At 39.3% G+C, this 25048-nt stretch overlaps 3 protein-coding genes across 8 annotated transcripts in view; all 3 read right to left on the reverse strand.

Moving 5' to 3' along the window:
• The window catches only part of fnip1 (folliculin interacting protein 1), a 37232-nt gene extending 35006 nt beyond the window's left edge, over positions 1-2226 (reverse strand). For 2 of the 3 annotated variants that reach the window (XM_008426872.3, XM_008426870.3), the window contains exon 1: positions 2024-2226. In XM_008426872.3, the coding sequence (XP_008425094.1) occupies positions 2024-2115 (92 nt within the window). In that variant the 5' untranslated portion in view covers positions 2116-2226. The remainder of the gene's footprint in view (positions 1-2023) is intronic. The other variant, XM_008426873.3, reaches the window with a different exon arrangement.
• Positions 2227-2620: 394 nt separating this feature from the next.
• Positions 2621-7508, reverse strand: LOC103475330 (uncharacterized). Of its 2 annotated transcripts, none has more exons than XM_008426874.3 (8): positions 7309-7508; positions 6187-6290; positions 5725-6058; positions 4320-4442; positions 4187-4226; positions 3695-3750; positions 3590-3621; positions 2621-3504 (listed from the first exon to the last, which is right to left on the reverse strand). In XM_008426874.3, exons 1-8 carry the CDS (start codon positions 7406-7408, stop codon positions 3130-3132), a joined length of 1164 nt encoding a protein of 387 aa, XP_008425096.1. In that variant the 5' UTR covers positions 7409-7508; the 3' UTR covers positions 2621-3129. The 2 variants fall into 2 exon arrangements, with proteins under 2 accessions (XP_008425096.1, XP_008425097.1); XM_008426875.3 differs by having other exon boundaries at positions 6193-6290; positions 7309-7507.
• An 873-nt stretch (positions 7509-8381) lies between these two features.
• The window catches only part of acsl6 (acyl-CoA synthetase long chain family member 6), a 38800-nt gene continuing 22133 nt past the window's right edge, over positions 8382-25048 (reverse strand). For all 3 annotated transcript variants that reach the window (XM_008426876.3, XM_008426879.2, XM_008426877.3), the window contains exons 8-21: positions 24589-24621; positions 24117-24168; positions 21402-21475; positions 21129-21206; positions 16388-16522; positions 14138-14272; positions 12677-12772; positions 12322-12394; positions 11087-11175; positions 10819-10935; positions 10587-10730; positions 10373-10474; positions 10220-10291; positions 8382-9831 (exon numbers count right to left, since the gene is read on the reverse strand). In XM_008426876.3, the coding sequence (XP_008425098.1) occupies positions 9691-9831; positions 10220-10291; positions 10373-10474; positions 10587-10730; positions 10819-10935; positions 11087-11175; positions 12322-12394; positions 12677-12772; positions 14138-14272; positions 16388-16522; positions 21129-21206; positions 21402-21475; positions 24117-24168; positions 24589-24621 (1341 nt within the window). In that variant the 3' untranslated portion in view covers positions 8382-9690. The remainder of the gene's footprint in view (positions 9832-10219; positions 10292-10372; positions 10475-10586; positions 10731-10818; positions 10936-11086; positions 11176-12321; positions 12395-12676; positions 12773-14137; positions 14273-16387; positions 16523-21128; positions 21207-21401; positions 21476-24116; positions 24169-24588; positions 24622-25048) is intronic.

A 25048-nucleotide genomic window follows, 5' to 3' on the forward strand; every position in this document is an offset into this window, starting at 1 on the left:
CTTTTTGTTACTTATTTGGATTTGTCATTTTGGTCCTTAAAATACCAAAATGTGCACTTTAAAACTTTATAATTTGGTCCATTTGATGATGTAATTTTTAAATATTAAATAATTGATCATTTAATCAGTTACTCCATACTTGAGTAGACTTTTCACCTAATACTTTTTTTACGCAAGCAGCCATTTCTTGAATGGCAACTTTTTACTTTTGCTTAATTAAGACAGACATTTTTCTTCAAGTAAAATTTGTTCGTACTCCAACAGAGTATTCACCTTTTATTTTTACTCAAAATAATTTCCCAACAATAACAGATTTTTCTATTCAATGTAATGATTTTATGAACAAAAACCTACATTATTTTTTAAAGAGTCAAGGAATGGACATGAAAACTGGTGCTGATGTGACATTTGTGATTAAATATGTTTCACGCCATCGTGAAAAACAAAAATATACAAATTTAAAAAACAACAATTATTCCTACTTTAGCCAATATAAAGATTATCGAGTCTTTTTTTCCCCATTTTGATACTTATGCAAAAATAGGGTTAGTGTAAAAATGTAATTGTCTCCTAAATCTAAGAGCTGCTTGTTTCACCTTTGGAGGAAACAACTGCTATCAAGCATTTGTGATAACTGCCAAAGATTAATTTCCATCACTCAAACCATAATACAGTCATGCCAATGCATCTCAATGAGATTTAAGTTTGGAGTTTGACTAAAACACACATCATCCAGGTACAGAAGCAGCAAATTAGCCACAGAGCACCACAACACAATAAATGTGACTTTTGGGGAAAAATATGCCTCAAAGCTCTCATGGCTGCATTTTTTGCCATTCTTATAGCTGAATTATCACCATTAGATATTGTATGAATGCCAAGTAATTTTGGTAGGACGGCAAATCAAGGGAAAGTTCATCATTTTGTTTACTACATTTCTAAGTATTGGCTTTATAACGGTTTGTTTCTGAATTTCCTACTTTATATCAGACAAATGCAAGTTTTTAATAATTTTTCAGGTGTGGCCAAAATCAGCTTTAAAAATTATGTTTTGATTTAACAGGAGGGCAATTACCTTCACACACATGCAAGTTGGCTAACATAGCTTTTTCCAACATTAGTATTTGAAATATTGGTGAGACAAAAAACTAAAACACCAGAAATCTGCAAGATAAAAAGTAGCTTATTGACAGAACCGAGTTTAAAACCAGGTGTTTTGCAGACATACGGCTGCAAACTCAGAAATTAAATATAAATAGCCCCTGAGAGATTATTAGAAAATATATTTGCAATCACTCATTAACGATATAAACGCTTGAGGAGACAAATGCATGATCTGGGACTGATCTAAAGAGGCCAACTGAAGCAATCACATGCTCTCCATGCTCACCACAGCACACAGTGTCCTCCGCTGACTGACTGCACTATCAGGGAGAACAAAACCAAGAGAAACCACTGGCACTTTGCTCCATAAGAACTAAAATCAAGCAGCTGTTGAGACGTAAATTGATAATTTCTCATCACAATAATGGACCTCTAAAAGCTGTAACCAAAAACAAAGGAGCGGGGGGATAACTCATTAAGGAAACACGATAACAAAGACGAGGACGCTGCTTCTGGAACTGCCAACACCATAAACTGCTCAGACCAAACCTTAAATGTGAAGTATTTATCGGTAAATTCTGATAAACAGCAGAAATGGTTCAGTGAATGAGCGAAAAGTGGTTGCTAAGGGATGAGGAAACCATCACAGCGCGTGCAGCAGCAACCTTGTGCGCTAGCATTAGCGTGTTAGCTAACAGTACCAGCAGGCACAACACGTCTCTCACGTCTTCGTGGAGTTTTGCCTCAGTCAAGTTGAAATAACAAAATTATACAGGCTGTTTGCGGACAGTCCGCTCTCAATTTAAAACAAGTATCTCCTGGAAAGTGTTAAGACAGCAATACAACAAAGCCAATATCAGAATTAACGTTAGCGTAGCCAACGTTGCATACAAACATTGACACACACACACAAAGGTACCTGAAAGCTGGGTCCTCCTTGCTACATCTCGGTGGCGGCGACGACAGCGCATTTCTCTTGTTAAAAAGTTTCTGAAAAAGGGTCGGAGGCATTTTGTACCAAAAATAAATTCGGTACACGCTTTCTTTTGTTTTCACATCCAGGAGCGAATCTCGTTCCTTGTAACGATCTCCATGGGTGTCACAGTCATATGACGGGCATTAGTCACAGGGGCTGCTTGGTAACCTGCTACTTCATTCTGATTGGCCAGGGACGTACGCGGCTATTGAGACGGATTTACGTGATTGGCTGGTATTTTTGGTGAAGTAACCACGTGGTAAGTGTGTTCGCTGTGTTGATGTTTTGTTGGGAATCGCGTCTGCGTGAAATGTATTCGCAGAAATGATTTAAATTCGGCTTTTAACCAGCTGGCAACACACGAGCAGTCATCCATTAAATACGTGCACATTGAAAGATGATAAGTAAGCAAATAAATAAATGTGTGAACAAAAATATTTCACCTTATGTCGCAAAATCTTTATTCATGCAAACTCCTAAATCAGCAAAAATCTTCAAACCGACACTTATAGACATGAATAATGAAAAATCTAACATGCATATATTACACATTTAATTTTTATTATGTTTTAAGTTAAACTAAATCCATTGAAAACGCAAAACATCACAAGTATACATATAAATAGAGAGAAACACAGAACACAACAAATACAAACATATTTTTTTCTTTTAACACAAGAAAGTTATTGTTACATGTATATTTATCAAGGGTTATTAAATACATATCTGCCATCTAGTGGCCATTTTTGGTAAGTACATTTTAAATGTATTTTAGCAAAAATTAAAAGTATCAGCAAAGCATTTAAATCAGCAGACAAAATGAAAATATAGCGTTTGAGACACCGTTTACAATTGTCAGAAAGAAAGAAAAACATAAAATGATTAGAACAGATGGTGTTAAATTAAAGTAAGGTGTAATACAAAGAAAAATATTTAAAGAAAGTCAAACTTTTACTTGGATCATGTAGTTTGAAACCTCTACCTGTTCCCTTTAAATATTACACACTGAAGGTTGTATCTGCTTTGCACAACATCTATTCATCTCCGTATCATTCACTGGTTTGCACACCTGATTTGAAGGGAAAGAAAACAGCACTTCTAAGTTTGACAGATGTTTCTTTCATTTTGTGAAGAAAGGCTCTTGTTTCGTCATCATTCACAAAGCGAAAGAACGATGCTTTTTCTGAGCATGTTCTTCCAGGCCTCTTCACAGCCAGCGGTAATGGTTGAGCTTTAAAGCTGGTCTCACTTCTTCTGGAGGTCATGGGATCAGGTTTTATTTTCTGCAGAGGTCTTGAGGAACTGCTGGTGTTTTTTCCACTCGTTGCAGGGGATTTGATTTCTTTCTCATTTTGAATCTCAGTTGCATCAAGGCTTTTGAACCTAACTTTCTTCCTAAAGGTAATTGGCTTCCTCTCTGAGCGCTAGAGTGAATTTATATTCGAACATGACTACGAATATTATTCATTTTAAATGGGGAGAAGAAAAAAAAAAAGAAGTGAAACTTACTTTTGGAGAGGTTTCCTTCTTAAAGGCTTGATCTGCAAATTAAAAATAAGAAAATAAAAATGTACTCTTAGATAACAGTATGTCTTGTTAAAGTTGGTGTATTACCTGAGTGACTTGCACTTATGTTCAGTTTTCCTTCATCTTCAGGAGTTTTGTGGTAGCTTGATAAAAAATAAAAGATTAAACAATTGTTAATCCTCAACATGATCAGTTTACTTTAAGTGACTTTTCTAAAGAGATGTACCAAGAAAAGAAAAATACATTAGATTGTTATTGGACATTTTTTCAGTCTTATAGGCAGATCAAACAAAAATTATAATAATTTGAGGTTTTAAAATAATTACTAAATGTACTGAAACTAAGAATCTTTACTATAAATCTATAAATTAATTTAAAACCAGAATGTATTGTGATGAATTTTATGATTTAATGCATAAACTGGAATAATATTTTACTCCATCTATTTTCTGCTGGATTCAAAATTACTACCTCACATAATTATAAATAATTTCAATTATTAAAGAAGAACATTAATTAGTATTGGCCAAGTAAAGATCAATTATTAACCATCTAGTTGGAAAATAAACAAACATTTACCTGATCTCACACTTTTCCTCAGCTAAACTCAAAGAAGCATCTGCAAAAGCAAAGCTGGGAATTATTTCTGATTTCAGAACTGTGACTAAAGCTTTCTGCGTTGTTGTGTGAACACTCGTCTTTGTAGAATCACCGATGATGGTAGACAGGTTGGGTTGATGATGAGAGTGAATATTCTCCGCACGGCTGTCTTCCAACAAGGTGGAATTTTTCACTTGAAGCAAATCATCCCTACTGGGAAAAGTCATTGTGTCCACTGTTTTGACAAGAAAAGAAAAAGAAAAAGTTTTTATCATGATGTTGAATACTTGTGAAAGTATTCGACTGTATTCATTTTAAAATTCAGCCTATTAAGTAGCACATACCTGTGAAATGAAAATAATAAAAATCTGGTACACATTTGTATTCAGGCTCCTATTAAAATTTTAATAGCAAAACCAGTTTATTTTTTATTTGCTAAATAAATAACATAATATTTTAATGAAATAAGCAAAATAGTGTAAATTATAGATTCAAAACAAAAACAGTCCTGCAGATTTGCCTGCTTAGAAAAAAAACCCAGCAAACCGTTTACTAAAATTTTCATCTTTTGGCATTTTTTGTCTTAGCAACAAAAATAAAGCATGGCTCACTCTTGCTTTATTTTGACAGGTTTCTTAAACATTTGTGCCCAAGATGGCAGTTTAGCTAAAGTCTCTAATGGTTTTGGCCTCTATTATTAATAAATATAATTAAAAGCAAAAAAACCTGAATACCTTGTGCTTCACTTTACATTTTCCATTTGAAACGAGTAAAAAATCCCAGTTTTAAACCCAAAGTCGTGTCTAAAGTTCTCTACAAGCTTATCCAAAATCTGTCTGCATCTGTTGGTTCGTTCATGTTCTTTATCCATGTTTAGTCTGTTTATTAATTGGGGAACTTCTGGAGATAACTTGGTTGTTCTGGATTTTATTTGGGGTGAATACAAACCCACTCCACACTTTTCAGACTATTTTTGAAAGCAAAACATCCATCCATCCATTTTCTTTAACCCTTGTCCCTCAGTGGGGTCGGGAGGGTTGCTGGTGCCCATCTCCAGCTAACGTTCTGGGCGAGAGGCGGGGTCACCTGGACAGGTCGCCAGACTGTCGCAGGGCAACACAGAGACACACAACCATACACACACACTCACACCTAGGGGCAATCTGGAGAGGCCAATTAACCTGACAGTCATGTTTTTGGACTGTGGGAGGAAACCGGAGTACCCGGAGAAAACCCACCATGCACAGGGAGAACATGGAGACTCCATGCAGAAAGACCGGGGCCGGGAATCAAACCCAGAACCTTCTTGCTGTAAGGCAACAGCTCTACCAACTGCGCCACTGTGCAGCCCAAAAGCAAAACAAAAAAGTGAAAATAATAGATCACTTTACTTTCGCATCACTTGCACTTCTTTCTGTTGGTTTGTCCAAAAATATACATTGAGGTTTGGTGACCAAAATGTTAAAATATTCATGATGTTCTTTACCAAACCACAAACCCTGGATGGACGAACATACCACTCCTTTCCTTTCTGAAGATCTCTGGGGAGGATGAGTTGCTAATGGTTGTTGAGGCATCAGCCTCATCATAGTCATCGTCGTCATCAGAGTCGTAATTATCATCGTCGTCATCGTCCTCCTCTGAGTTTAAAGTTGACTCTGCTTCCATGACGCAAGACGTCCCACTCTCTGGAGTCCCACCACATCGTTTAACCTCTGGGATGAGTTGGTCTGTAACTGTTGGGGAAACTTTTCCTGACACGTTTTGTTGGCCAGACGCTTTAACAACCGATGCGACGCATGAAGCTGGTTGGCTTCGTCTGTTTTTAGTAAGCGGCGCAGAAGCACTAACCTGGGAATGCACAAGCAAAATGAATCAGGCTTGAGAGGCAGAGGTTGATTTAAAACAGTCAAATATATATTAAATGTTTATCATTAAAACTAATTTGAAGGTTTAGTTAAAAAAAATAAAAGCGTTACCCGTACAGGGCTCACTGGTTTGAGTTTGGGTTCATTTATTTCTTCTTCCTCTATCCTTTCTGGTAATGTGTCATAGCATTTTCTGGTCAGAAGTCGCTTATATCCTGAAAATTTAGAACAAAGTATAATTTATCATACTCTGATTACCCTAAAGGGAGCTTTATGCCTGATTTTCAGGACTCTGGATTATATTTTGATCAGCTGTAGCTCAAAAATCAAATGAAGACTGGTGAAGCATTGAGTTAAAAAACAATAAGTGCCTTCTCAGATTTTAAAACATAAAAAAAAGGACAATTTCAATCCTAATTTTGGTTTGGTGATAATACCCACAATTGTGCTTTGCTGCTTTTTTTTGTGGCATTTACATAAGTCTAGATCTTGAAACCAAAATGATTTGGGAAACCATCCATCCATCCATCCATCCATCCATTTTCTTACACCCTTGTCCCTTAGTGGGGTTGGAAGGGGTGCTGGTGCCCATCTCCAGCTAGCATGCCGGGTGAGAGGTGGGGTAACCTGGACCGGTCGCCAGTCTGTCGCAGGGCAACACAGAGACACGCAGGACACACAGCCATGCACACACACACACCTAGGGACAATTTGGAGAGACCAGTCATGTTTTTGGACTGTGGGAGGAAACCGGAGTACCCGGAGAAAACCCACCATGCACAGGTGCAGAAAGACCAGGGCCGGGAATCGAACCCAGAACCTTCTTGCTGCAAGGCAACAGCTCTACCAACTGCGCCACTGTGCAGCCCTGATTTGGGAAACCAAATCTAGAATTTATATCATTTTTGGAACCTGAAAATTCTGAATCCTGAGATTAAAGTCAGAATTCAGACAAAAATAATTCCGTAAATCTGAGAAAAAGTCAGAATTCTAAGAAAAAAAAGAAGAAAAAAAACCAACACTATTCTCAAATTAAAATAAAAAATTCTGAAAAAAAGGTCAGAATTAATGTTTATTTCCCCGTGTCTTCTTCCGTAGTGTTCAGACATACTAATTAAGTTTAAATAATAACATTATCTGCAGCTGATCATCTTCCCAAAAAGCAGTAAAAGAGGCTTTATTGAAGTACATAACTAGTGTCAAAGTTAGCTTAAACCGTTTCCTGTTTCTTACTCTCTCGCCTCCGGGTCGCCAACCTTACGGGTGTTCCTCCTTTGTAAGGGATCCCGCTGTCACGGCGAACTTTAACTTGAGTGCGCTTGAGTCGCTCCATTTCCTTTTAAACGTTTTCTCAGATCACCAGTTAATTAAATAGTTTTTGTCAACAGCCGCTCGCCACGGTCCGGGCGTTGCCTAGCAACCATGCACACCTGCTGACTGTTTGACGTGTTTTCTGTTCCGAGGTTTGGTTCCGTGCGAATTGTGAATAGTTTTAGGCTAATGATAAAAAAAAAAAAAAAAAAGAAATAGTATGAAATATAAAATCCAATTCGATTAAAAATATTCCATTAAGGGAATTAAATGTGTTGGCAACTCAATTATGAAAACATCATATGAACTGACAGGTGTAATTTATCACCACGGGGAAAAACAGGTGATCCAACTTAATTTGTTACAAGTGATCAAACTAAGTATATCCGAGTAAATCAGAGATGGGTAGTAACTAGTTATATTTACTTGAGTAACTTTTGGGGGAAAATTTTTCTTTTAGGAGTATTTTTACGTACGTTTCCTTTTTGACTTTTACTTGAATATTACAAAGTATCGCTTCTCTTGAGTAAAATCTCAGGATACTTTACTCAACGTGACTTCACTGAATGAAGAACAAGCTGTTTTAACCAAAAGTTCAGGTTTTATGTTTCATAAGTTGTACGGTATACAGAAAGAAATTGATTTGAAAAAATGCTTCTTTTGCCTCAATTTTATTTATATGAATTAATTTCATTTTGATCCTCAAATTGCCAAAATTTCCACATAACTTCATATTAAATGATCATTGTTTGTTTCCCTGACAGACAAAACGCTGACATTTCATAGCAGCAAAAAACAACAGACTCGTTTAAAATCATTCCAGAATATCTTTAATTTCACTGCCCTGCTCCTGTCGCCCCGCCCTCCCTCATCCCTTTTGCAGCGATGAATCATTACAAGGATATGGTGCTGATTCCATTGTACATCAGAATACATAAATAAATTAAGTACAATTTTCCTACAACACGCAAAAAAGAGAGAACAAAAACAAAAAGTCATTCAAAACGGTTGATTTTAATAAATATGCTTACATCTACCTGCCCTCGTTTATGTACATCCACATTGTTTATGCTTTGGGACGGTAATCAACTTTAAAAGCAAATGCATTACTACTATTTGTAAACCCTTCAAACAAAACACATGTACCCCATGTTTAAAAGTTGTTTGTTCTGTTAACCCTCCATCGCTCTGAGCCGAGTTTCGTAACCCAGCCTCATGTTGCGTTGAAAGCCAAATGGTCTCAGCATTGCATGGCAAACTGCATGCTTTGCCCTAATCCCTGGTTTTGCATTCATTCATTCATTCATTGATTTTTTTTTTTTGTTTAGTTTTTACCAGACCTATTCTTTGTGCAGAAAAGAATGGAAAATAAAGCAGCGACTGGACCAGCTGAGGCGACAGCTTCATCTGGCCGGTTCCTTACATTGAACAAAGTGCATGCATGCTGAATGTCTGGCCACAGTCGTGTAGTGATGACTCTCCCTGCAATGAATGAGTTAAAAACAGATTTTCATTTGGGTAAATGCTCCGCACTAAGCAGAGCAGAGGTTTGCAGAAAGGTGGATTCACATTAGTCTCGTTTCCCACTTTTAGAAATCTCTTGCAGCTACTCTACACACAATTACGTCAAACTTGTGGTCACACACTTGTTTGTCTGGCTGATTGAAGCTGGACGGAGGGGAGCAGAGTGACAGGAAGTGATGATCAGGTCAATGTTGAGGCGTTTCTTTCTGCCTCTGGGATCCTAGCAGTGATTTGTTTGGATCAGTAGCAGGTAGCAGTGTTGGTAAGTTTAATGTGCCTAATTTAAAGCCAATATAACAAAAGACAGCATGAAACATATGTAAAAACACACATTGTCATAAATATTTATTTTCCATTTACTGTTTTAGATTAAATATGCTGTTCTATGCTGCCCTCTAGTGGACGGCGCCATGTTAAACACTGACTTGCTTCTTTAGTTTTGATTGGTTTTTCACGTGACAAATTCATGCTGCAAGGGAAACTACAACCAATTATCCCAGAATAAAAGTTAAACAGCTTCTTGAGCATATAGCTGAGTTTATCTATACAGTAAATGCATAAATATGAGAAATAAATATGACAATGTGCACCGTCTTCCCTTTATTCAGTTTTTTTTTTAGGTTGTTCTGAACAGCCATTTTAAATCTTCCACGTTTGAGACAGTTGTGGTTTACTTTCCCAAAGCATGTTCTGGCTCATGAGATGCAGTATTGTCCCACTGCAGGTAGAAACAGATCTTTGTGTCGGGATGCTCAAAGGAAAACGCGCTCATGGTGGCCTTCACATGGAGATGCTGCTGTAGAGGTCGTCGATCTTCTTCTTGAAGAACTCCTTCAGCTCGGGTCGCCTGGCCTTTAGCGTCGGGGTCAGGAGGCCGTTCTCGATGGAGAACATCTCATTGTGGATGTAGATGTTCTTCACCTTTGGAAAATGGAAACAACGACCGGTGTGAGATTGATTTATGACCCAATACTCAATCTTTTTCCCTCAGAAAAAATGGAATTTGTTAGGAATTTGTTAACCAAGAAGCAAGCCTGCTGGTAACTGGTGGAGTACCAGTGTCACTGGACCCAGTTTGACTTCAACATGGACTGAAATAGTGCAGACCAAGAAAAAAAAAAGAAAAAAAAAACAGTTCCAATATCAACATCTTCATGCTCAACGTAAATTAACAGCTTCCAGAAAAAAAATATTAATGAGTTTTTGCATTTGCAAACTTTAATCTGGCTTTTTGCAGAGAAAAATCTTTGCAGGTTTCAAAGAATTTTGGAGTTCATTTGGTTATTGGTAACGCGTGGAAATGCTTTACCTGCTCAAACGACAGGAGGCCATTAGCTTTGCCCAGACGCACCAAATCCTCCAGGATAGCCTTCTTCAATTCCTGTTAACAGAATGTATAAGTGTTAACTTTAGATTAGTTGTGGAATCATTTAGAATGAATGTTTGCAGAAGTTTTACCCACCGTGTTTTTACAAAGGTCCTTGTAAGTTCCCTGAATACCTTTCTTCTTGGCCCACTCAGGCATCACTTCAGGGTCAGGAACCACGATTCCCACCAAGCAGGACTGGAGGAAGCAGTCACAACGTCAATCCAAGAATAAAAAATAGCCTAAGGATTCTAGAGGAGAAGCTACAAATGAAACTCTGTGAATTTGATAGAAAGGTTTGACGTCGTACCTGCAGACTGTCGCCGTGAACGTAGAGCTGCGCCACCGGTTCGCTCCTGATGTAGATGTTCTCGATCTTCTCAGGGGAGATGTACTCGCCCTGCGCCAGCTTGAAGATGTGTTTTTTCCTGTCGATGATCTTCAGCGTGCCGTTCTACACCAGACGACAAAGCGAACAGAACCTCAGCGCCTTTCGGAACGTCTCTGCATGACACAGCTGGTGTTAGCTTTATGTAACGTACTGGTAACCATTTGCCGATGTCTCCGGTGTGGAGCCAACGGTCTGCGTCCAGCGTCTCGGCCGTTCTCTCTGGGTCTTTGAGGTAGCCTTTGAACACGTTTGGTCCCTTCACGCAGACCTGAAAGAGTTCGGATGGAAAACTTAATAAACTTAAAAAGAAAGTCAGTGACCTGGTAGACGTTACAGTAATTTGAATAAAACCTTATATACCATTCAAATAAGCAGTTTGTTATGTTATTATTCTGGCAGGAAAATAATACTTTGCTTACTTCTCCCTCTCCTTTAGATGCAAAGTAGTTCTTTTCAGGAACATCCACCAGTTTAATGAGGTTACATGGCAGGGGAGCGCCAACATGACCTAGAAGAAAACAATGTTAGGTGAATTTTTTAAACCGTTTTAGCAAACTATTTCTGCCTACTATTAAAAACTAAAAAAATATATATTTGAAAACTGAACAGCAGGGGGCGATGTTACACTGCCTTCATGACTGGTTTGTGCAGCGTTTGACTCAAAACATGTTGAAGCATAGAGGTTTGTAAAAGTTATATAATCCCTTTGATGGCATGACTCTGCACAAACCTTTAATTAAATTATACCTTAAAGGAGCTACAGGTTCTTGTATAAAATGTTTCAATTGTTCAGACAACCTGTTGCAGCAACAATTTTTTTTCAGCTTCCCCCCCAAAAGAAGAAGTTGTATATTTATTAGATAAATATATAAATTGGATGTTGTGACAGAACATCACATGTAGATGCTGTGCACTGAGTCTCACCTGTCACACAGTTTATATATATTTCAGCAACACAGAACGTCTAAAAAGAGTTTTAAAATCATAATTTAGAAATTGAAAATTAATGACAAACTCAATATTTCTTTTCCAGCTCAGAAATATTATAATTTAAAATGTCTCATTATATGCAGCATCATTAAGGCCAATGTATTTACTATGTAGTAGAATGCAATCAAAACAGTAAAAGAAATGTTGGCTGGTTTTAGCTGTATATGCAACTTCAAAGCAGTTAATTGCGTTAATATGACAAAAGATAATTTATGTACAACAATAGAGCATAATGGAGGCAATCATAGCCGCTTCTGCTCCTCTGCACCTGCCTGTAGATGTGGGAAACCACCTGGGCGAGCAGGCTGAGCAGCTTTCATCTCCACTGGATTCATCAGGCCTCTCCCTTCTCCCCTCTTTAGAAAAACGGATATAGACCTCCTTGCTCTCCCACACTCACTCCCTCTCATTTTTTCCCCCATCCATAAATCATCTTGTTGGAGAAGAGGAGGTACAGCTGAGCGTCTGAGATGTTACGCCACAGTGACGCCCACGCAATCCTCGCTGTCAGAGTGGAAATCAAAGCAGCTCACAGAGCCACAGCAGAGTTCATACAATGACCTTCATCCAGCTTTTGACATTGATCACTCGTCACTGTCATCACCTTTCGACCTCTGGTTGGAGGAAACAGTTCGTTGGTTTGAGATTAGAGATGAGGCCTCACCTGAGGTCCAGTCTCCAGGTGTGGTGTAGGTACAGCCAGCTGTGCACTCCGTTTGTCCGTATGCCTCGTATACCTACACGGGAGCATGGGAGATGCAGAGAGAAGGGAAGTGGGAACTGTCTTCCTGTTGTCCTACAGTTTAGAATAAAGTGTCTGTGGATGATCGACGTCATCATGGTAAACAGTTTGGGTCAGTTTGTGTTGCAGAACCCAGACTGAGGACTTCTTCTGTCTTCTTCCTTTTGATAAATGTGACCACTTTCTGCGCCTTTATGTCCTCCATAGTCTTTTAACTATGCTGCTTCAGTTAATGTAAATATGCATGGCATGTGTTGTTTGTGAGGGTGTGTCTGACCTGGCAACCCAGAGCTGCTCTGAGGAAACTCAGGACGCTGGGTGAGGTAGGAGCCGCTCCAGTTATAATCATCCTGAGCCGTCCTCCCAAGCTGGCCTGAACCAAAACGGAGAATGTTAATGAGACCAAGGAAGCTCAGCCGTGTTTGCACTGCAAAAACACAAAAGTATCTAGTTTTTACCGCAAATGCACTTGAAATAAGTCAAAACTAACGTACAGGCAACTTTTCAGTGAGATATAGGAGCTTGTCTTAATTAAATAGTTCCTTAATATTGACAGATTATTTCACTCATGATAAAACACTTTCCCCAGATTATAAATTAAATAATCTGACAATGGAACTGGAACGTTTTCGTCAATATTAAGGAATTATTGACTTCAAATAAAGTTTATTTCTTGCTGAAAAGTTACTTGTAAGTTGGTTTTGTCTCATTTCAAGTGTATTTGCTGTAAAAACGAGATAAAAATACTTGAGATTTTGTGTTTTTGCAGTGTGTAATATAATTTTTAGGCAGAAATTTTGATACTAGCTACAACCTCAGTTGTTTTAACAAAACAGATTCAACTTTCAAAACCAAATTATTTAATACAGCATCAGTACCCTCCATGCTAGCCATTTCTAGAAGGTATGCCTAATTCGAATGGCATGTTCTCATGTCTTTCCCATTTTTAATAGATAATGTCAGCCTCGGATCAGGTCACAGGCCTTTTCTAACAGGTTTTATTCAATGACTGAACTGCATTTAGCTCCATCTGCCTTTATTTGCTTCAATTCCGACCAAGAATCCCACAGCATGATGCTGCCACTGCCAGAGTGTCTTCAGTCAGAGGCTTCTTTAAATCCACTGTAATACAGACTGCTACAACAGCCATCACGATGTACAATAACTCTTAGAAGAATCTGAATTAATATGAGTTACAACATTTAATTTCCCTTTTTGATGAATAAAGTATCTTTGAATTTGAATGTTTTACAGTGCTGATGGAAAACTGAATGTCCTCAATAACTAATTAGATGTTTATGTTTAACTTTAGAAAGTAAAATTAAGTCACTAATTGAGGCACTTTCCACATATAAACAAAACAGGAGCTTTTCAAAAAGGTTCCATTTTGAAATGAAGTTAATTGGATAAGAGATTAATTTAATTTTACAATTTCTGAAACCAACTGTCCCAGACAGTAAATATGGAGGGTACAGTTCAACCATGTTTCCTTTCTGGATGCCGCTCCAAAACTGAAACAACTTCAGGGAACTGTTTCAGGGAACGGTTTCAGGGAACGGTTTGTGGGCTGCAGAGCCAGGAAGAATCTGTGTTTTTTATGCTGGTTTCATTCTTACTCCCTGGACGAGAACAGCCACATGCTGGGACTGAGGCATTGTGTTTAGGAGAATCAAACTATGTTTGGGGTGAGAGTGACTGGGGATGTCTGAGTTCATCTCGTCCTAATCAGATTATTTACCTGAATCTTACTGAAGAAGATTTTGTCCCAGACGCTGTCGTTGCGAATGATGCCTCTGCTGACTTCGGCCCCTTTTCTCTTGGCAGCAAAGTTGAGCAGCCAGCGCTTCACCGGGGTGTTTGCCTGGCTAAAAATCTGAAAATAGAAAACACATGTCTTCAGATGGGCGCAGCCTGGCTGTTTGTTTCTCCACTGGTTCAAACGGCACTAACAGAGTTACTAAAGACAGACACTGTTATGGCCAACGTTGATTTATTGATTCTAGTTTCATTATTATTCTGTGTTCCTTAATCTCTTTCTTTGATTAGATCAGCCATATTTCTGTTCTACTTTAGTTCAGCCCTTTCTGTAATTCTAGTTGATTATTGTGTTTCTTTCTATTGTCTAGTTATTTAAAGTTCCTCTAGCCATTAGTTAGAGTTAGATTCATTTCCTAGCCCCATGTGCCACTTTCTCTCTCTTCCCTCACACCTGCAGGCAGGTGTCCAATCAGCCCAGGTCCATTATTCCAGCATTCACTGTCCCTGTGCTCCTCTCACTGGTTCCTCCTGTAACTTCCTGTCATCTTCTCTTCTGGATTCCTGGGTTTGTTTGTTTTTTGCTCTGCTCTGGTTCCCTGTGTTCCCCATTATTTTTGTTTGAAGTTTTTTGGTCTTAATTTTTCCACCTGCTGCATTTTGATTAACTTTAAAACCACACATTATGACAGACACAAGCTTTTAGGTGTGTTTTCATCCCTCTAGGTCAGTGGTTCTTAACCTGGGTTCGATCGAACCCCAGGGGTTCGGTGAGTTGGTCTCAGGGGTTCGGTGGAGCCTCTGCTGCGGAGGTAAAGACACACTTGTGTAAAGTCGTGATGACGCCCTGCTTTGCCATCACTTGCTGCAGAGGATCATGTTACATTGCTTAGCCAATCAGAGGATCACGTTACATTGCTTAGCCAATCAGAGAATCACGTTACATTGCTTAGCCAATCAGTGCTGCTGAGGAGCCCTGATTGAAGGAGCTCCACTCTCAGCATGGATTTGAACTTGTGTCATAATTACTTCAGCAAAACTCACAGTTTTTACCAAATTCTATAGTCTAAATCTGCTCCTTAGTCGCATCTTTTCGGGGTTGGTACTGCCTCCAGTGGCGTGGGGGTGGTAACACAACTAATAGAATTACATTACTAAATCAGAATACCGCAAAGTATTTTGTGTGTCGGCCGGGGGGGAAGAAGATAAGAAGGGTTCGTTGAATGCGCTTATGAAACTGGGGGGTTCGGTACCTCAAAAAAGGTTAAGAACCACTGCTCTAGGTATAAGTTTAGGTTTTTAACCCTTAGGAGTCCCTGAACTTTTTAACATGTCTGATTTGTGATGACATCGCAGCAAAGAAATTGCCTTCATTTCCATGCTAAGAATTTTACAAAATTGTTTTCCTTGAAACATTTTTACAGCAGTTTAAGAAATCTGCACTGCAGTATACATGATCATTCTAAATAACAAAAAACATGTTTGTGGGTTTCACAATGAAAAAAAAAAAAATTTCCAACTCGGATTTTATGTTTTTATGTGACTCGAGCTCTAACATGCAATCAAAGTATCCATCCATCCATCCATCCATTTTCTTTCACCCTTGTCCCTCAGTGGGGTCGGGAGGGTTGCTGGTGCCCATCTCCAGCTAGCGTGCCGGGCGAGGGGCGGGGTCACCCTGGACAGGTCGCCAGTCTGTCACAGGGCAACACAGAGACACACAGGACACACAACCATGCACACACACACACACTCACACCTAGGGGCAATTTAGAGAGACCAATTAACCTGACAGTCATGTTTTTGGACTGTGGGAGGAAACCAGAGTACCTGGAGAAAACCCACCATGCACAGGGAGAACATGCAAACTCCATGCAGAAAGACCGGGGCCGGGAATCGAACCCAGAACCTTCTTGCTGCAAGGCAACAGCTCTACCAACTGCGCCACTGTGCAGCCCGCAATCAAAGTATACAAAAAGGAAAAAATAAGATGAAATTCACAAAGTTCAGGTTGTGCTACAGAAACATTATACTACATAAGGCAATACTAATGGCTTAACAGTTAACAGAGGGTTAACTGCTTATATTTTTTCCAACTTACTAAACTTAACAGATAAAGCATGGCGACAGAATTGGAATAAAATATAACAGATTGAAAAAAAAAAAAGATTTGCATAGAACTGTGAGAGCTTATTTGCTTTTAAAAAAGCCTCTCCGTGTTTGTTCACCTCACCTTGTCGTACATGCGGTTGAGCAGCCGAGGCACCACGGGGAAAATGGTTGGCCGCAGGGCCTTCATGTCCTCGGGAAGAAGCCGGATGTCTCCCTGGTAGAAGCCGATCCGTCCTCCGTGGCAGTAGACCACGTTCTGCACCGGTGGGCAAGGCAAACACAGTTATCCTAAAGCTCAGGATTATTATTCAAATCCTGTAGTGCAAGAAGTGTAAAACAAATATAAGAGAAAAAGAAGATCAGATAAATTTAGAGTATTCACACAATTTACAGGTTCAGTTACTTCTGAAAAATCTTGGCTGCAATGAATTTTATTCAGCTGTACAGTACAACTTACTTCTTTGTGTTCATTATATCACATAAAATAAGACCAAATTACTTTAAAGCTTTTATATTAGGTTTGGATTTTAATTTGTACTGGATTTCATTTAGCAGTACAAACCATGTAAAACTACAAATTTAGTAAAACATTTGAAGAAAAAAAAAAGTATTTCCCTTCCAATTTAAAATAATTTGCTTCTTTGTGTTGGGTCCATCACATAATATAACATTAAAAGCTTTTATTTTGTGTCTGTAATGCGAGAACTTTAAGAAAACCCAAAAGGACCTCTCTACTTCTGATAAACCTACTTGGACATTCTCACGGCTGCCAGTTTGTGCTAATGTCATCACAGTCGTTGTAAATGTCATGGCTTTGATTACCACACTCACAAGTTTCATGGCATTTTGTCAAAAGAGGAAGCTAAACATGCCGTTTCAGTTGTGTTATCACTTCACGAGGTTAAGGACGCTGCTGCGTTAATGTAATTATTATTGTAAATCTAAGTCACAGGGAGGAACCTTTGTACACTTGGAATTTTTATGAGTATTTTTTACTGAAAACCAAGTGTCCCAGTTCTCAGAGCCCACTTTTTGTTATGTAAAATCAAGTTTTTTTTCAGCTTCACATCATGTTGTCATGTTATTCCCTCCTCTAAACCAAACCCAGAGAGTCGCTGTGATTCCGTCATGCGTGTTTGAGGAATCACTGAATCTGTTGTTGCAACCATTTAGGGTTTTCTAAATGCTTGTTCCCACAAAGCGCCTCCAGCCTCACAGAGAACCCATCCACTGCGCCTCGCCCCACTCAGCTCCTCAAGACTAGCGGCAGCAGCAATTAGCAAACACCAGGTGGAAGCGAGTCTCATCATAAGAACTGCTTCTCAGTCCAATGTGGTTTAAACTGCTTAATGGACAAAAATGGTTGTGATGCTAAAGCTGCAGTATGTAACTTTTATTAAGAATATGCTTTTAACATATTTGTTGAAACTGTTAGCATGTCGTGATAATCTGTGAAAAAAATCAATTTAATCCACTTTCTCCCTGAGCTAGTGTTACCGTCTGAAGAAATGCACCAAAAACAACCAATGAAAGGCAGGAGGAGGGTCTTAGAGCCGTCAATCATTCTCATCTACTCACTGCTAAAAGCGCCAAGAACTGTTTATCCACCGACGTCGCTTGCTAAGCTAACTAGCCTGAGCATCAGAACATTAGCTGCTACTGTGGGGGATGAGCAGTGCTACATGAGATTATGACTAACAGTGCTAAGACCCGCCTCCTGGCTCTGATTGGTTGCTTCTAGTTAGCACTGGGAGCACCAGTGCCTGCTCCCAGTGGCAGGCAGTGGAGATCTCTGTTTTCAGTTTATCTGTCTCATACCATTCTGTCACCACACAGTGACCATTTCAACAAATATGTAATCATTTTTTAAAATAAAAATTACAAGTTACAACTTTAAGTTTACAGCACATTTCAGCAACAATGCAATTCAAAGTGGTTTACAATACAAAGACATTACACAGGCACTAATTATGAAAGAGCGAGAGGTTCTTAAAGAGACAGAGGCCTAATTTCAAGGTGTCAAATTAAGATGTTGGATTTCCACAGCATTTTTACCACAACTGAAAGCAACACAGTTATTTGCTTGTGCTATAAAATGGCACTATGCCCCGCCCCTTTAATTCAGGTGTGTTTGTCATTGTAACCTTTAAGAACCGTCAACCAAACGAAGGGGACTTTCCCTTTGATTGGTTGAACATGAAATAATACACTTTTCTCTGCAACAACACAACAATACCGTTGTGTTGCATAACTTCTCAAGCCATTTTAAAATAGTATGGGAAACAAACTCTGACAGGCTGCAACTCAAATTAGCAGCGTAGGAAGTCAGTCAGTATCAGCTGAGGACATTTCCAGTTGATGCTTTTTATTTCCAACTTCATGCACACAAAGTTAACCCCTAACACACAAGAATACAGGTTTAATTGAAATACTTATTCTATTGACTAACAATTTAAAGTTTGGTTTCTGTCAAATGATAATAATAAAAAGGCTTTCATCCGGTTTCTCAGGACGTCTGAGGCCATAGAACTGCTCAACGCTGCATGTTTGTGCGACATTGCTGAAGTTGCTTTATCGTGTGACCCGAAATGCAGATCTCTGGGGAAGTTAGGTGGTTTCCTGTGTCTGGGTCTCACGCCTCTGACAACACTCATGTGCAGCCTGCCTGCCTGCCTGCCTGCAAACTAACCTCTGCCACATGCAACACAAATTGACATAATCATAAATAACACACACACACACCTTTATCTAACAAAAATGGCATCTTGGATTTGACACAGGATAAAAGCAAATTCCCTTAATCTCCAGACAAAATTAAAGGAAAGGTAATGCAACACAGATTTAAGCTGTTGATGTAAATGGTTCATGTCTGGGTGTGCAGCCGGTTACTCAGATGTGATGCAACAAACACGGTCTATATGCAAATTCACAAATGTGGACTGGCAAGCAGCCTCACGTCTCTTAAAGCCTGTTTTGTCTGTTTTTGAGGTCTGTCTGTTTGCCGTCACCAGTCGTGTCAACATCTCAGATAAAAACGTCAAAACTAAGCAGCACTAAGTAAAAGACATTTTCTGTCTGGAACAGGTCGGCTTACTGTAATCAGCAGAGCTTTTCAAAACAACTCTGCTAAACCAGCTAGTTTTTTTCTACCAGCTAATAACAATGCATTAAGTGAGATGACAGCTGAACAAAGCAGCAACATGTGCTCTGTACAGGATGTGGGTCATTTGTTAAGGGTTCTTATAAGAGAGCAAGAGCTCAAACTGCATTCACGCCTCAGAAAATGCATGTCAGCCTTCTGTACCCAGCTAAAACCACTGCGATCCATGAACACAGTTCAGTGAAAACCTCAGAGGTTTCTTGGGAAACATTTTAAACAAATAACATCATGAAGGAACACAGCAGACTGGTGAGGAGTAAAGTTGTGGAGAAGTGTTGAGGAGAGTTGGTTTACATAACAAGCTTGTTCAAGCTTTTGCTATCCAACAGAGATCCATTTAATTCACCAGCCAAAAATGAAAAGAGGAAGGTACAACTGCAAATTTACCAGGTCAAATAAACTCTGGAGAAGCAGCAGAAATCCACAGATCAGGTGGGAAAATCTGTAGAAAACTACTCCTAAGACCTTTCTTTTATTTAAAATGAGCAAGAACAAAACTATAAGAAGTCCCACACAGCATGTAGAGAAAACACCAAATACATGGAACAAGATACTTTGACTCGTATATCAAGTGAAAACAAAGTGGAACTTTTCATCAAACATGTAAAACCTGGATAGAGTTAGGAACTTGTTAGGAAGCTGCAAAAACCTGAAGACTGGGATGGAAACATTGGGGTGCGTTCATGGTCACGTTATTTATGGGAAAACTAGAGGACTGGGTGAGCAGGTGTCAGATTCTACACGCACCCGTCGCTTCAAGTTCGATGCGCGTGCACTTTGAATGCAGACGACGGTGCGTTCACATCAAACGCATTTTGCGCATCTGGTTTATATTCAAAGTTGAGGGCGTGTCAAAATCGCTCTAGCTGTTGTTTTTTTGTTGCCGGCCCATTTGTCGGGCGTGTTGGATGCGCCTGATGTGTCCAACGAAGCGCCTCCACATAGACGACGAAGGTGAACCAGGCACGCCTGACGCGCTAAACGTGTTGGGGGTGAACGCACCGTTAACTTGCGCAGCAGCAGCTTAATGTTTCTCATAACTGCTTAAAGTGAAGAGAGAAAATTAGACAAAAGCTTGAGAGGAAACTGGATAAAACAGGAAAGGTCACTTCACCAGTAACAAATAACTAATATCAACTGACATGAAACGTGATGCGATACGTTTCTCAGGCATGTTGTCCTTTGAAGTGTACTGAAGAATAAAAGGCATCCACTGTTCACTGTTTGGATCCCACGAGTATGACAAATCTCCAAACAGTGGAAGCACTGGAAAATGTTCTCCTTTTTCCAAGCCACAATAGTTTGTCAAAAACGGTGACTAAATCTGAAACTGAAAACTAACTGGCTCCTTCAGCCACTCAGCATCAGGTTTTACCCACAGCTAAGGACAACATACAGAGGCAGCCATGTTTGTGGACTGGTGTGTGTGTGTGTATGCTCTTCTGCAGACATCAAAATAATGTAACCTGCCCTCCACTGGGGACAAACTACAGGAAAGGTCATTTACTTTGGAAGCTGGAAAGCGAAACATGAGTGGGAGGAGAAGATAAGGGGATGTAGCTTCTTAGTCCCACCCCGGCATGCAGTTACTGACACCCACCTTCCATAAAAACATTCTTCCTACGCCCACGCTAACATCCTGAAACTCCTACACACAGCCATTACATTCCTGCTCCCACAGACCTCGGGTCGGCCCATTTACCTCAATTAGTCTCTCAAACATGTGAGCCAGCGGCAGGAAGGAGATGAGGCAATCGTCTTGGTTTGGAAAAATGACTGTCTGCAGGACACACAAGGAAGGAAGGAAGGAAGGAAGCGCTTAGATGATTTTCCTATGATACTCCCAAGAAATCTCAAGTAAAAAAAATAAATAAATGTCTTTGAAAAGAAAATGATTCACCTGTATTTAACAAACACATTTTGGACACATTAGACTGGACTGACACCAAAGGAAAGAAGAAAGAGGATAACTCACATCTGTGACTTTAAGAAATCCTGCAAAATCTGCCACCACGTTTCCATGGGTGAGCATAACTCCCTTGGGGTTTCCTGAGCAAGAAAGCACATGGTTTATAAGAGAACAAGAAGCTATTCAAGGAAATTCACTGGAGCTTTATCCATATTTCATATCAGAAAACACTTTACAGTAACCTGAACTTATAATATTTGACTAGCAGCGCAATGTGTAGTGGCCACCATCCAAAACTGATACGAGGTAAAACGTTTCTGAGCCATTACAAAGATGTGGAAACTAAACACTGACATTGTTTTTCTGGGACTTTCTGGGCCAAGTTTCAGGTATTGAATTTTTATGATATTATACTCCCGAGTATAAAATAAACTGAATAAATGTGACACTTTAACTAGCATGGATTACTGCAGCAGGAGAAAGCATTGTTGAAATCAATACTGTGCAAATTATTGAAAAATTTAATCCACAATACATAAAATATAAAAGCGACTAGCCAAATTTTCAAATAATATCAACGTAGCTTCTTTTGGATAGAGATTATCATTGGTGGGAATTCAACCAGCAGCCCAGAAACAACCTGGAGACATGTTTCAGTGCAACCATGTTTTCACCGATATCACCTGAAGGTAAGAGCAGCTGGTCAGCGTTCACTTGATTACATTCGTTTCATCGTTTCCTCCTCATTCTGTGTTTCTGGGGGAATTTATTTCAGGAGATCGAAAATAAATGCACGCCACACTTTTAAGATTTTATACAGAAACGTAACCAACATGTATTATCTTCTTTCCACTTCACAGTTAAGTGACACATTAAAATTCGTTTTAGCAGGGAAATAGTCGGAAAAGGCCACAAACTTTCTCCCTGAACTTTTTACCGACTCTTAAAGACAACTTTGCTCCTAATTCTGTAATCACACAGTTCATCCCCCCGCCTCACATTCAAGAAAGCAGAGTTTTAAATAAACCGTTCCCCTTTCCTAAAGCTGTGCCCTGCAGCTGTAACCACTTGCAATATCCTGCAAAGAAAAGAGCCGATGTCGCAACACAGCCGGAAAGCATTTGTGGGAAACGCTGGATGATGTTGGAAAACAAAACTTAAGGCTGAGACAGATGCAGTTTTACCAGTAGATGGCGACGTTTGCAACAGAGGAGGCTTGCGGTGGTCAAAGTCTGTTGTAAACTGATAGCAGTGGGTCCTCACATGAACTCTTTGTTGGTTTGAGCGGGAGGAGCCGCTGCGGGCCAAGACCTCCCTAAAGAGCAGAAGCACTTTTTTTTTTCCTCACATGATTTTCCCGCCGTCTGACATGATAAAACATGTAGGCGGTTGATCCAGAGTCTACGTTTTTATTTAAAAAGGGAGGGCAACTCGAGCTGTCATTACCATCTCATTCTGCTGCTGTGAACAGGCTGGACTTACAGTAAATGCCAGTGTTACAGATACCATGTGAAGTAGGGGATTCTCTTCTCTTTAAATCTTATTATTTTGTCATTATTTCAGAGATCTGTTGCTGGAACTGCAGTCAAGTAAATGCACAAAAAATGTCAATGTATGAGTCAGTGTTCCGGTTTCTCCTGAGGGCACAGGAAACCCCCACCTAAGACACCGACAATGAAAACTTAATTCAACAGACGCCATATAAATGTTTCATAAACTGCATGTGATCACGCAAATAAGCGCTTTTCTCTTCTGTCGTTTTGTTTATGCACACCGCCTGTTGTTCAGCAGGGTTGGTGACATGCGCTTTTCAGTAAGTGGCAAAGTGTCAACAAGTAGAAAACAAAGGGCAGCTGGCGTCTCAGGCAGCTTCCTCCTCTCTGTCCCATGCAACGCCAGTCATAAGCGCCTCAAGTTACTAACATATTACCGTGTTTTTAAATTAGAAATGTCAATATTTCTGTTCTGACTCAAGAAAATACAATGTTTTTGTGTATTTTATTTGGATTTTAGGTGATACACTCACACACAGTATGTCAAATTGTGAAGCAGAGGGTAAATGCTTACGTCAAAATATATTGTTCAAATTCAATTCAAAATTTTAAATACTTTATTGATCCCAAAGGAAAATTAAAAGTTGTAACTCATTAGTTCTAATTCTAGAATGGCCCAGTCAAAGTCCAGATCTAAATCCAACTAATTCAATTTCACAGACATTTTCTATCCTATCTGACTGAGCTTTAGCTATTTTGTGAAAAGAAAAACAAAATGGCTTACTTGGCTAAACTTAAAAAAAAAAAAGGGATATGAACACAAAAGCACCCAGAAGAAAGCAACGTAAGTGATCAGGAATCGACTGGAGCCAATAAGAAAATCTATTTATTTAAGGACAAAAATGTGCAGACTCTTTTTGGACACTTTCCCGTTTCTGTTTTATCTTCCAGCTTGTTGGTTTGCCAAGACAAGCTCAGAGGCAGAACACTTTACGGCACGCAGAAGCACAAATATAGAAAATCCTCTAGTAGTTCGAAAGGTTTCTGAGGTTTAGGGCAACAAAACACTGCAGATCTTTACACCTTTTAACTAAATGAAATATGACTTTTCTGTCTGAATAGATAAACTTGACTAAAAGTTGGATTTTACACAAATTGTTCTATGTAATCAGTAGTGGTGGTGCTGTACCTACTTACTTATTTTGCTAACATAGCAACAGTTATATACAGAAAATCCTCCCAGGATAGCAAAGAAAAGGCATACAACACATGCTGCACCAAATATTACCTGTTGTTCCACTGGTGAAGCACACAATGGACAGATCATCGGGGGCCGGCGGCTGTTGAGAAAAAACAAAACAATAAAACATTGTATAGTTTCCATTATACTGTTTACATTCAGTCTGCATGTTCAAGATTGAGAAAATTTATGAAAGAACACCCAGGATGTATTGCTTTTCCTTTTGTCTCATTTTAAAACGGCAGCAAAAGCTGCAGAGGCCGGTTAACGCTCGGTATTAACCGCTCATTGTTGGCTTGTCAACACAGCCTGCCTGTGCAGGTGTAACAGCTGTCAAAACAGACTTATACAGCAGCTTTCTAGCAGTATTAGCTAAAGGACAATGCAAAATAAAACATTATACAACTCGCTCAAAGTTACATTTGTCTTTTTTCTTCACCTCCAAGAAAAACCCAACATGCATACAAACCCTGATGACATACATGGTTTAGGTTTAGCAGCTCTTTCAATTTGGACTTACTATAGGTGTTCTGTAGTGCTCCCGGCCCAGAGCCTGTCGGAAAGAATAAATAAATAAATAAAAACGGTTACACAGAACAAATAAAATGCCAAAAGTTACATAAATGTATGCTGTACAACAAAAACCCATTAGAGTCGTTTCCTCTGATGGCTTCACGTCAGTTTTATAATAATATACTTTATTATCTTCTGTTAGTCGCTATGAGCCGAACATTTGTGGGCAAATTGTCAGCAAACATGCAGGCCTCCTTTGTCTAAGCATTTTTTATTTTTTTATGAAGTTGGAGGCTCATTGTCACCTGAACATATGGTTTTCTAGGTTTTTCCTTACAAAAACATGAAAATGCGATTTGAGTCAAACATTATGTAAATGTTCTGACTCCATCCAGTCCGACCTGTCTGCTATATCTGAACCAACGGATCGTTTTAGCTCTTAGGAATGAACAGAGCCGACAAATTCC

Source organism: Poecilia reticulata, chromosome 14, assembly GCF_904066995.2.
Source record: "Poecilia reticulata chromosome 14, P_reticulata-male-v2, whole genome shotgun sequence".
NCBI classification, from domain to species: domain Eukaryota; kingdom Metazoa; phylum Chordata; class Actinopteri; order Cyprinodontiformes; family Poeciliidae; genus Poecilia; species Poecilia reticulata.